Genomic DNA, 12,232 nt, shown 5'->3' on the forward strand with positions numbered 1-12,232 from the left:
ACCTGCGCACTATACTCGAGAAAATATAGTTTGATTCAAGTGGGAAATACCAGTTGATTTCCTTATATTTTATGCTAAATTACCTTTGGAGTATCAATAACACATTATATAACTAAATTTGCTTCATAAAGAAAAATGCATGCTCGTGCATAATTGTATTTAATGTCTTAGATTTCTCAACTTTTATGAATAAATATATCTATGAGTTTTTAGAGCCCTAACTTGGGCTTTTGGTTAGAACGTCCCAAATTAGGTTGCATAAACATTAATATTCAGAGTCTTATAATTCGTTGTTAAATAAGAATATCAATAATGTTTTACCACAAAAGTGTTGTAAAGTTAGCAGAGTTCCTTCTCAACCCTCTCACTTATGACTTTATTGGGTAATACATAGATATAGCGGCCTAAAATTGGCAAATAACACACGGTTTCAGACAATGCTGCCGCGTGCCGCTGCAAATATCCCCTGCCAAGTTGGATAAACATTAAGCAATAACACTTAGGGATTGAGCAGAGGCTATCAGTAGCGTTTCTTATCCAGCTATTTGGGTACGTGATATGATTTTCAACGAATCAACGATATTCCCAGGAACACGGGGTCTTTTCGGCGACAGGAATATTCATAGGAGGGTCGAAAATGTCATCAAACTGGACAGCGTTGGTCTTTGTCTGACTGTGACCTAAAAAACGCTTAATTGTATGGTGAATGGAATGTTAATCTTAATTGTCTTGGATGAACAAATATATATTTAAGGATGGTGACATAATAACTACAGTTTTATGTAATCTGTAGCTATCTTGGGATGATATGAAAGCAAAATGTTCCATAGTCATACTTATTTCGCTGATTAAACCATGTCCAAACAGTAACAGTTTGCAGATGTGTTGGGTTTTAACATATTCACAAAATCAATTGCGGCTGAAGAGTAGCGCGTTTCTGACTATTGAAAATATTGTATATAAGCGATCAATCTTACGAACAGCTTCTGACAGAACTCGGGACTTTTATCTATAAACTGTTTAAAAGGCCACAGTCAGATCAATATTTGCTTTCTACTCAGGTTGTGAGCTAGATTAACACTTAGAAACTGAAAATACATTTGAGATGGAAACAAACAACTGAATTTAGATTGGAAAGGAGCCCCAGTGAGATGGGAGGTTCAGACTTTTGAAAAATCTAGACTTGCTTCATCGAGGACAATATCATTTCTATAAGGGCGGGGCGGAAGTTCAGTAAAATAGTATTGTACTAGGACAAACTGGTTGTGAGCATATATCTCTTAGAACTTGTGAACGCCATTATCCTGTCACCGTTAAGGCGAACCGTTCCAACAAATATAGCTGTATGTAAATCGTTTGCGCATCCGTCTCGACCGTTTGCGAAAACACACAGTTATTGTGTGGACTAAAAGTTCGGGTACTGACATTGATAAGATTAACACATGTGGTGATTATTACCAATGCTTATGATATTGTAATTCGAAAAAACTAATGACCTAAAGAGTTTCGTTGATATTTTGCATGAGAAATGTTTTGGATTTTATATATATTGTTTTATTGATTTTTAGAAGTTCTATGTAATGCCATTAAATCAACTTAAAAAGTATCGACTGGCATAACAGCAAATCCATTGTGCTAAAACTGTCGATCCTGGTTACGTTAATTAATGCACGTACAGCTTCCAGCAGCTGCGACGTAACATCAATTACGTGCTGTAAACAATCCACGAAATCAGAAATGCACAGAATGGAAACGTTGAGTAAGGTATTATAAACCCCGGCCTGTAACAACACGCAAGAGCTGACCAATGAAGGCCGAAAACGAGCAATACCGGTAGACGCTGGTTTACGCTGAAGAGGGAGGAGCTTGATAAAAATCGTTCATTCGCAGTAATTTTCCATGACAAATAACGACGTTTTTTGGACAGAAAACCAATGTTGTGAAAGCGTCCAAAAAACGTTATTTCCCAATGACCATATACGGAAAATAACGACGTTTTCGTGTTTGCAGTGGGACCAGCCAAGCTATTTCAGTGGCTACACATGTTACACATCAACTCCAGCATATAAAACCATTCCGTCACTCGCAGCAGCACCACACTGGGTACAACTCTTGACAATGCAGAAGGTAAGTTGTTTTCTGTGTTATAAAGTTATAGATAAGGCTAACTAAATCACATTCTGCAGGGGAACCTACGCTATGTGCGGGTATTTAAGCCAAGAGCTGGAAAGGGGATAACAGTGGAAAGGAGGTGAATATATATACCGAACAACAAAAGTTCCTGTGACATTGAATAAGATTTAATGCACAGATATGTTTTTTACCAAATCTGAAACAATTGCGGTTTGCAACAGATAAAGGACTCCTGAAAGTGTTCAAATGGTTTAATTTGCCATGCTGACTTGCCATGAACATGCCAACATGTCAACTAACAAATCAATAGCGTGTGTGTCCACCTCTGGTTGCGATGCAAGCAACACATCTTCGTCTCATGGAATGGAGAAGATGTTACAGAAAGTCCTGTGGGATATCTGTCCATATCTGCTGTAGCATGTTTCGAAGTTCCTGGAGTGTCTGTGAAACACGTGGTTGACGTCGAAGGCGCCGATCCCTCTCATCCTACATGTGCTCGATTGGTGAAAGATCAGGGAAGTGAGCCGGCTAGGGGATGACATTCACGTTGTTTTGTTGAAGATAATCCTGAACAAGTCAAGCAATATGAGGCCGGGCGTTGTTATGTTGAAACATGAAACTTGGCCATGACGACGCGAAAACGGTAGAACAACAGGGCCGATAATCTCGTCGCAGTCATTGAGATTTCCCTCAACCAATATCAAACGGGTCCTCTGTCTTGCTGTTATCCCACCCCATACCATAACGCTGCTGCTCCCGAACCGATCTTCTTCCATGACACAATGATTGACGTAACGTTCACCTCGACGTCGGTACACTCGAATCCGTCCATCGCTGTGGCTGAGGTGAGAACGAGACTCGTCAGTTAATAGAACTTGTCCCCACTGCATGGCCGTCCAGCGTAGACGCTGTCTGCACCACTGTAGACGTGCTTGGCGGTGATTTCCTGTCCTAATGGGACGTCTGGCGGGTCTTCTGGCGACAATCCCTGCACATCTGAGGCGACGACGTACGGTTTGTGAAGATATTCGTCAAAGGCCATGGATGCTTCTTGCAGTCATTGTTACTGGCTGAAATCGATATATCGTAGGTGTGTTGTTTGAATCCAGTTGTCTTGTCGATTATTGGTTACGCGTGGCCTGCCACTCCGATCTCGCGAGGATGGTCTCTGACTGCATTCGTCTGTTGCCAATGTTGCCATAAACACCAAATGGTGCTTCTGTGGACGTTAAATTGTCTTGCAACATCAAGATCCTGCTTCAAGCATACCAATGGCTCGCAGACGCTCATTTTCGGACAGGCATGGCATTTCGTAATGTTGAATAATTGCGTAATTTTGTTGTTTTTCTGAGTTGCTGTTGTCAGCACGATGCTAAACAATGCATATAGAATCCCGTTAACGCACATGTTTTTATACCCATTTTGGGTAGTGATATGCATTGGGCTTGTATAAAAGTCAACTTTCTTTTGCATGGAATGCTTGCTTTTCTGTAGCAGTTGCGTTTTTGTGACTTGATTCCATACATGTACTACAATATGGAAAACCAAACTTTACTTGTTTGAAAAATATACTAAAATATTGGTGTCAGGGGAACTTTTGTTGTTGAGTATACATAAAAAAAATGAACTGAACTGACACGTTATCAGCGCTGAAAGAATACTTGGAGATGGTTGTATTATCATGCATTACTTCATATATAACTTTTAAAAAAACAATGACGATGAGTATTTAATAAATGTATTACGATTTTCCGCTGAAATGTACAACATTTCAAACATGGCAGTGGTCAAGTGGTTGCAAATTCATTTCGAACCTTTAAATCATTTTTACACAAAATTACTCAGCCACAGATTACCTTTTACAAAATTTCAATTACATAAAAAACAAACTTTCTTTTGCCCCGCAGTTAATGTATTATATATCGTTTGGGCTCGTATTTTCATGTGATACTGCTGCTGAGAATTGACAGAAAACAAATCTCACCACTTATGTCAACCACCGGTTTGCCTGCCTCGATTTTTTATAAAATTTAATTGCTTTAATTTTGAATCAGACTTTCAATTGTTTCAAATGTTGATTCTTCAAGGATCCGATAATACTGCTGCTTCTCCTGCTGATTTGTCAATCGTGCTGCCAAAGGCGTAAGTTGGTTACTGTCGCTCACATGTATCGCATATCTCTTGCCCTATTGACGCTTTACGTGTTATTCTATGGAATAACTAACAACAACAAATTTGAACTAAATCATTAGCTCTTCAAATTAAGTTAAGTGCGAAACATTGGCGTCCAGATATTGAACCAGAAGTGATCAAAGATCCGCATTATTATGATAAATGAATGGTATTATAGACCTACTGTAATATCCCTATATCGAAAACAATCGGATCCAAACATCTTGACAAATTCAGGTGTCATCATTGGTGGGAAGAAAAGTGTGAAGCTTTAGCTACATTGATCACGTGGTTTCTGAGGAGAAGAAGGTTGTGATTGCAAATTCATCAAAATCAGATCCAAGTTCTCGCTGCCGCTAAACAAATTTCTGAGGACATCACAATACGGGTCACGTCAGAACGACCTTTTGCGAACTTTGACCGACGACTAAAATGACTAACAAGAAATTGACATCAGCCAATAAGAAGCTTTACGTCACTCATTTCAAACTGGCGACTTCCATGTCCGTCTACGCTTGAAAATATATCGAAACAGTTCTCGATTTAAATTTTGAACTGAACAAACGAACATTTTGGAATGTCTGATATATGGTTGAGATTGTATGGCAGTGCTTCCTACGTTCTGTGCAACGCCTCCGCCATTCAAATGTTTATCCCACGGAAGCGTGAGATAGACGATCAATTTGACGGTATAAGTCGTACGGGCCGTAACTGCCGTTCGGAATACTTTGGTAACGTTTTCGAGGTTGCATGATTACAAAATACATTCCGACTGTCACTTTCATGATCTGGTAAGCGATGCTTTATATTGGTCGGATGAAAGGTCGTTCTGACACGACCGGTAATGGGATGTCAATAGCGAGAACTAAGATCTGATTTTAATGAGATTGTGATTACGATGGATGATGTTTTGTATTTTCCAGTATGGCGACTGGCAACGATATTTATCTTGAACTCACTTGGTACTTCATAAAGTGACTATCTCACCCACCGCGTTTCAGACCAATGGTCATGTACTATTTTAAGGAGATTTTTTACTAAGAGAAATATCAAAGTTGTCTGGTTGCACATAGAAATCACATTTTTCATGGCTTGAATATACTTGAAACCCTTTTTAGCAGCAAACACCCACTGCGTCCACTGAGTCAATGAAACCAATCAGCACCTGAAGTTCACAAGATCGGTTCGACAATTGTACAGTTTGTGTATCGTAGTTGCTCCTCCAAACATGTCCTGTCGTCGTTGAGGTACATACAGTATCTTGATTCGCCTGTGAATAGGACATGTCGACAACCCCCGACCCGCTAATACCTGATTTGTTCTCCATAGAAACGGTGATGGTAGCCACACACTGATTTTCACCCCTTTGAAACTGTCATGTCAAACACACCCTGATGTTCACCTCTTCGAAATTCCCCTCAAAACTGTTTTGTTGTCCATACCCAGATTTTTACCTTTTCGAAAATGTCACAGAGACAATACGCTGATTCTGACCCCTTCAAAACTGTCACGGTAACCGCATTCAGAATTTTGAAACCTTTGAAATTGTCATTATGACCGCATCCTGATATTCACTCCTGAGAAACTGTCATGTTGTCGACTTTCTGACTTTGACCCCCTCATTACTGTTTTGGCGTCCATACCTTGGTTTACACCCATTCTAAACTTTCACAGCGATCACACCATGAATCTTACCCCCTCAAAAAACATATCTTGATTTGCACCTATTTGACACATTCATAACGACCTAACCATGATTTCCACCAATTCGCAACATTCAAAGCGACCATACCCTGATTGTCCCTCATTTGGAAGTTTTATGGCCACCGCAACCTGATTATCACCCTGTACAAACGGGCATGTCTTTACACACTGATTACCAGCCTTTAACAACTATCATGGCGTTCAGACACTCATTACCATCTTCAAAAACTGGCTTGGCGACCACACCTGCTTATCACCCTTTCCAAACTGTCATGTCGTTTACACACTGATTACCATTTAAAAACTGACATGGCGACCACATCCTGATTATCTCCCTTTAAAAACTAGCATGGCGACCACACCTTGATTATAACAGTAAAAGAAACTGTCATGGCGTTCAGATGCTGATTAGTAACCTTCAAAAACCCTTAAGCATTTGCATAGATGTTGCCTTTGAATCTTTTATTCTTATTTTGAAACACTTTCTTGAAACTAATTAAGCTTCATATTTTATTTTGCAGACTTCTGCCGTGTTCCGAAACTTTGTGCTAATGGGGGCACATGCATCCCTCTGGTTCGTGGCTTCAGGTGTCAGTGTCTGTTTGGTTTTCATGGTTCCAGGTGTACAGGTAGGTTTCAGAATGGCCACGATGGAATGAGCTCTCTTCAACGCATCTTTTAAGAGAGTTTTTATGCTATATGATGGCGTGTGAGATTTTTTTTTGTTTTTTTTTTTTGTTTGCTGTATGACGCCGCACTCAGCAGTATTCCAGCTTGATTATCACCATTTAAAAACTGTCATGGCGTTCACACACTGATAACTACCACTTCGAAACTGTGATAGCAGCCACACCCAGAGATTCACCCTTTTGGAACTATCATGGCGATCATATCCTGATTTTCAGCCCATTGATGCCTTATTTTCCATCATTTGGAACTGGTATGAAACCATACCCTGATTTTCACCCACTTGAAACTGTCATAGCGACCACAACCTGTTTATGACCCTTTAAAAACTGTCATTGCGTTCACACCTTGATTATCACGCTTTAAGAAATGGCATGGCGTTCACACCCTGATTATTACTCTTTAAGAAATGTCATGGAGTTCACATCAAGACCACATCAAGAATTACACCCATGAACTGTTATGGATACCATCCACTGATTTTCACCCCTGTAAATTGTTATGTTGTGCACGCCCTGATCTTAACCCCCTCAAAACTGTTTTTGCATGCCTATCTTGGCTTCCACCCATTCTAAACTACATCCTTATTCTCACCCATGCAAAACTCTCGGAGTGACCGGGCACTTATATTCAACCCTCCAAAACTGTTTTTGCGTCCAAACCTTGATTTTCAAGCACTCGAAACTGCCATAGGGACAATACCCTGGTTCTGAGCCCTTCAAAACTATCCTGTTATTCCGACCACTACCTGATTTTCAATCCCTCGAAAGTGTCATGTTGTCCACACTCTGATTTTCGCCCCCTAAAATCTGTTTTGGCATCCATACCATGATGTTCACGCATTCAAAAATCTGATAACGACCACACCCTTATTTTCATACATGAAGAACTGTCATGGCAGGTATACCCTGATGTTCATACATGAAGAACTGTCATGGCAGGTATACCCTGATGTTCATGCATGAAGAACTGTCATGGCAGGTATACCCTGATGTTCATGCATGAAGAACTGTCATGGCAGGTATACCCTGATGTTCATGCATGAAGAACTGTCATGGCAGGTATACCCTGATGTTCATGCATGAAGAACTGTCATGGCGGATATACCCTGATGTTCATACATGAAGAACTGTCATGGCGGATATACCCTGATGTTCATACATGAAAAACTGTCATGGCAGGTATACCCTGATGTTCATGCATGAAGAACTGTCATGGCAGGTATACCCTGATGTTCATGCATGAAGAACTGTCATGGCAGGTATACCCTGATGTTCATGCATGAAGAACTGTCATGGCAGGTATACCCTGATGTTCATACATGAAGAACTGTCGTGGCAGGTATACCCTGATGTTCATGCATGAAGAACTGTCATGGCAGGTATACCCTGATGTTCATGCATGAAGAACTGTCATGGCGGATATACCCTGATGTTCATACATGAAGAACTGTCATGGCAGGTATACCCTGATGTTCATGCATGAAGAACTGTCATGGCAGGTATACCCTGATGTTCATGCATGAAGAACTGTCATGGTGGGTATACACTGATGTTCATACATGAAGAACTGTCATGGCAGGTATACCCTGATGTTCATGCATGAAGAACTGTCATGGCAGGTATACCCTGATGTTCATGCATGAAGAACTGTCATGGCGGATATACCCTGATGTTCATACATGAAGAACTGTCATGGCAGGTATACCCTGATGTTCATGCATGAAGAACTGTCATGGCAGGTATACCCTGATGTTCATGCATGAAGAACTGTCATGGCAGGTATACCCTGATGTTCATGCATGAAGAACTGTCATGGCAGGTATACCCTGATGTTCATGCATGAAGAACTGTCATGGCAGGTATACCCTGATGTTCATGCATGAAGAATTGTCATGGAAGGTATACCCTAATGTTCATGCATGAAGAACTGTCATGGCAGGTATACCCTGATGTTCATGCATGAAGAACTGTCATGGCAGATATACCCTGATGTTTATGCATGAAGAACTGTCATGGCGGATATACCCTGATGTTCATGCATGAATAACTGTCATGGCGGATATACATGATGTTCATACATGAAGAATTGTCATGGCGGATATACCCTGATGCTCATACATGAAGAATTGTCATGGCAGATATACCCTGATGTTCATGCATGAAGAACTGTCATGGTGGTTATACCCTGATGTTCATGCATGAAGAACTGTCATGGCAGATATAAACTGATGTTCATGCATGAAGAATTGTCATGGCAGGTATACCCTGATGTTCATACATGAAGAACCGTGGTGGTGGATATACCCTGATGTTCATACATGAAGAACTGTCATGGCGGATATACCCTGATGTTCATACATGAAGAACTGTCATGACAGGTATACCCTGATGTTCATGCATGAAGAACTGTCATGGCGGATATACCCTGATGTTCATGCATGAAGAACTGTCATGGCAGGTATACCCTGATGTTCATACATGAAGAACTGTCATGGCAGGTATACCCTGATGTTCATGCATGAAGAACTGTCATGGCAGGTATACCCTGATGTTCATGCATGAAGAATTGTCATGGAAGGTATACCCTAATGTTCATGCATGAAGAACTGTCATGGCAGGTATACCCTGATGTTCATGCATGAAGAACTGTCATGGCAGGTATACCCTGATGTTCATGCATGAAGAATTGTCATGGAAGGTATACCCTAATGTTCATGCATGAAGAACTGTCATGGCAGGTATACCCTGATGTTCATGCATGAAGAACTGTCATGGCAGATATACCCTGATGTTCATGCATGAAGAATTGTCATGGCGGATATACCCTGATGTTCATACATGAAGAACTGTCATGGCAGGTATACCCTGATGTTCATGCATGAAGAACCGTCATGGCGGTTATACCCTGATGTTCATGCATGAAGAACTGTCATGGCGGATATACCCTGATGTTCATGCATGAAGAACTGTCATGGCAGGTATACCCTGATGTTCATGCATGAAGAACTGTCATGGCAGGTATACCCTGATGTTCATGCATGAAGAACTGTGGTGGCAGGTATACCCTGATGTTCATACATGAAGAACTGTCATGGCAGGTATACCCTGATGTTCATGCATGAAGAACTGTCATGGCGGATATACCCTGATGTTCATGCATGAAGAACTGTCATGGCGGATATACCCTGATGTTCATACATGAAGAACTGGCATGGCGGATATACCCTGATGTTCATACATGAAGAACTGGCATGGCGGATATACCCTGATGTTCATACATGAAGAACTGTCATGGCGGATATACCCTGATGTTCATGCATGAAGAACTGTCATGGCAGGTATACACTGATGTTCATACATGAAGAACTGTCGTCGCGCGTATACCCTGATGTTCAGCCCATTGAAACGTCGTGAGACGAAACCAATACTTGCCCTTATTCGGAACAATTATGGAAACCATATTCTGATTATCACCCCTTTGAAGCTGTCATAGGGACCATAACCTGATTATCACCTTTTACAAACCGTCATGGCGTTCACACACTAATTACCACCCTTAACAAACACCTATTCCGTCCAAACACTGATTAACAACCTCCAAAAACCTTCATGGTGTGCACACTCTGATTACTACCTTCCAAAATCTGGCATGGTGTGCAGACACTGATTTCCACCCTTCTAAAACTGTCATGAAGACCATGCCCTGATTATCAGAATTAAAAACAACTTTCACAATTGTCACCTCTATGAACAGTAGTTCAGTAACACTAGTCATAGAAATTGCACTCTCGATTGAGGACTTCTTTTGGTAGCGGAAGTAGTGGTAGTTGTATCAGCAGCATATGCGGAAGATGCTCAATACATTTAGTGTCAATAATAATTATAAACTCCAATATGCCCATATCAAGGAAAAGTTTCGGTCAGAATATAAATGTAGACTAAAGAAGATCTGGAGTGAATGCTCGCCTTAAAGTTAAAGCCACAAATAGTTATGCTGTACCTGTCCTTTTGTATTCTTTTGGTGTTATTTATTGGCCAAAACAAGAAATTCGCGGAATTGACACCCTCACACGAAGAATCATGTCAGACAATAGAGCCAGCCATCCCTTCCCTTAATCGCTTATATTTACAAATCCATCCATCTATATATCTTTATATGTTATCTATATATGTGTAACACTGTAACAATCTTTACATATTGCACGTTTATTTTCCAGCCCCCAATGACCAGAACCTAGACATCCTGATTGTAGAAGATGTTTCACGCTCCATCGGCATACCCAACTTTAACGAAATGAAACGATTCCAAGAGAGTATGGTAAACTCTTTCACCATAGGCCGTGATGATGTTAACGTTGCATTGATAGCGTTTTCTTCAAACGCGAGAGTGGTATTCAGATTCACTGAATATAACAACAACAAGTCGGGTGTGCTGGCAGCTCTCCAACAGCAGACATACGAAGAGGGTCCCTCTACGAACATTGGCGATGCCATCAAGCTGGCAACTAATACAATTTTCAACGGCGACCGCAATGACGCTGACAACAAGGTCATCATGTTTACCGATGGGTACACCACAAGGGAGGACCGGGAGGCCATTGCTGCCAGTATTGGTGATCTGAAAGCCAAAGCTGAGGTATTTGTTGTTGCTATCAAGGAAGTTGATGCCAATTCCACTATCCACCTAATTGCATCGACACCTTACTACATCCTCCAGCTTGGCTCCCCTGATGCAGTCAATACTATCCTACTAAGGATGAAGCTGAGTCTGATTGGATGAAATACCAGCACTAAATGTTATTTCGTAACCAATAAATGGTCAACATATGCTGCGAGTTTGTTGTTTTGTGTGTTTGTGTGTGTGTGTGTGTGTATGTGTGTGTGTGTATGTAAGAGAGAGAGAGAGAGAGAGAGAGAGAGAGAGAGAGAGAGAGAGAGAGAGAGAGAGAGAGAGAGAGAGAGAGAGAGAGAGAGAGAGAGAGAGTGAGTATGGTTTTACGCCGCTTTTAGCAATATTCCAGCAATATGACGGCGGGGGACACCAGAAATGGGCTTCACACATTGTACCCATGTCGGGAATCAAACCCGGGTCTTCGGCGTGACGAGCGAACGCTTTAACCACTAGGCTACCCGACCGCCCCTATTCTGAAGAAGAAACATTTCATTACTGACTGTCTAGTGAAGCACAGCAAACAGTGGCATTGCTGACTGTTTAGTAAAGCACAACCAACTGTGCCATTGCTGACAGTTTAGTGAAGCACAGTCAACAGTGGCATTGCAGGCTGTTTAGTAAAGCACAACCAACTCTGGCATTGCTGACTGTTTAGTAAAGCAAAACCAACAGGAGTGGCATTGCTGACTGTTTAGTGAAACACTACTAATAGTGGCACTGCAGACTGTTTAGTGAAATACAGCGAACAAAGGCACTGCTGACTGTTTAGTGAAGCACAACCAACTCTGGCATTCCAGACTGTTAAATGAAAAAAGCCAACAATGCCATTACTGACTGTTTATTGAAAACAAACAACTGTGGC

General features: G+C 41.2%; 1 protein-coding gene across 1 annotated transcript; it reads left to right on the forward strand.

Moving 5' to 3' along the window:
• Positions 1-1,997: 1,997 nt before the first annotated feature.
• On the forward strand, positions 1,998-11,526 carry LOC124127196 (sporozoite surface protein 2-like). The gene is made up of 4 exons (XM_046490645.2): positions 1,998-2,127; positions 4,221-4,275; positions 6,531-6,638; positions 10,916-11,526. The coding sequence occupies exons 1-4, from the start codon at positions 2,119-2,121 to the stop codon at positions 11,476-11,478; spliced, it is 735 nt and encodes a 244-aa protein (XP_046346601.2). The 5' UTR covers positions 1,998-2,118; the 3' UTR covers positions 11,479-11,526.
• Positions 11,527-12,232: the final 706 nt, after the last annotated feature.

Source organism: Haliotis rufescens, unplaced genomic scaffold, assembly GCF_023055435.1.
Source record: "Haliotis rufescens isolate VD_foot unplaced genomic scaffold, xgHalRufe1.0.p SCAF_24, whole genome shotgun sequence".
NCBI lineage: Eukaryota > Metazoa > Mollusca > Gastropoda > Lepetellida > Haliotidae > Haliotis > Haliotis rufescens.

Bases quoted from the DNA above. Each gene is read 5' to 3' on its own strand.
- LOC124127196 (XM_046490645.2), top strand. The intron at 4,276-6,530 runs GTAAGTTGGTTA...TTTATTTTGCAG, and splicing joins TCAATCGTGCTGCCAAAGGC to ACTTCTGCCGTGTTCCGAAA. The intron at 6,639-10,915 runs GTAGGTTTCAGA...TTTATTTTCCAG, and splicing joins TCATGGTTCCAGGTGTACAG to CCCCCAATGACCAGAACCTA.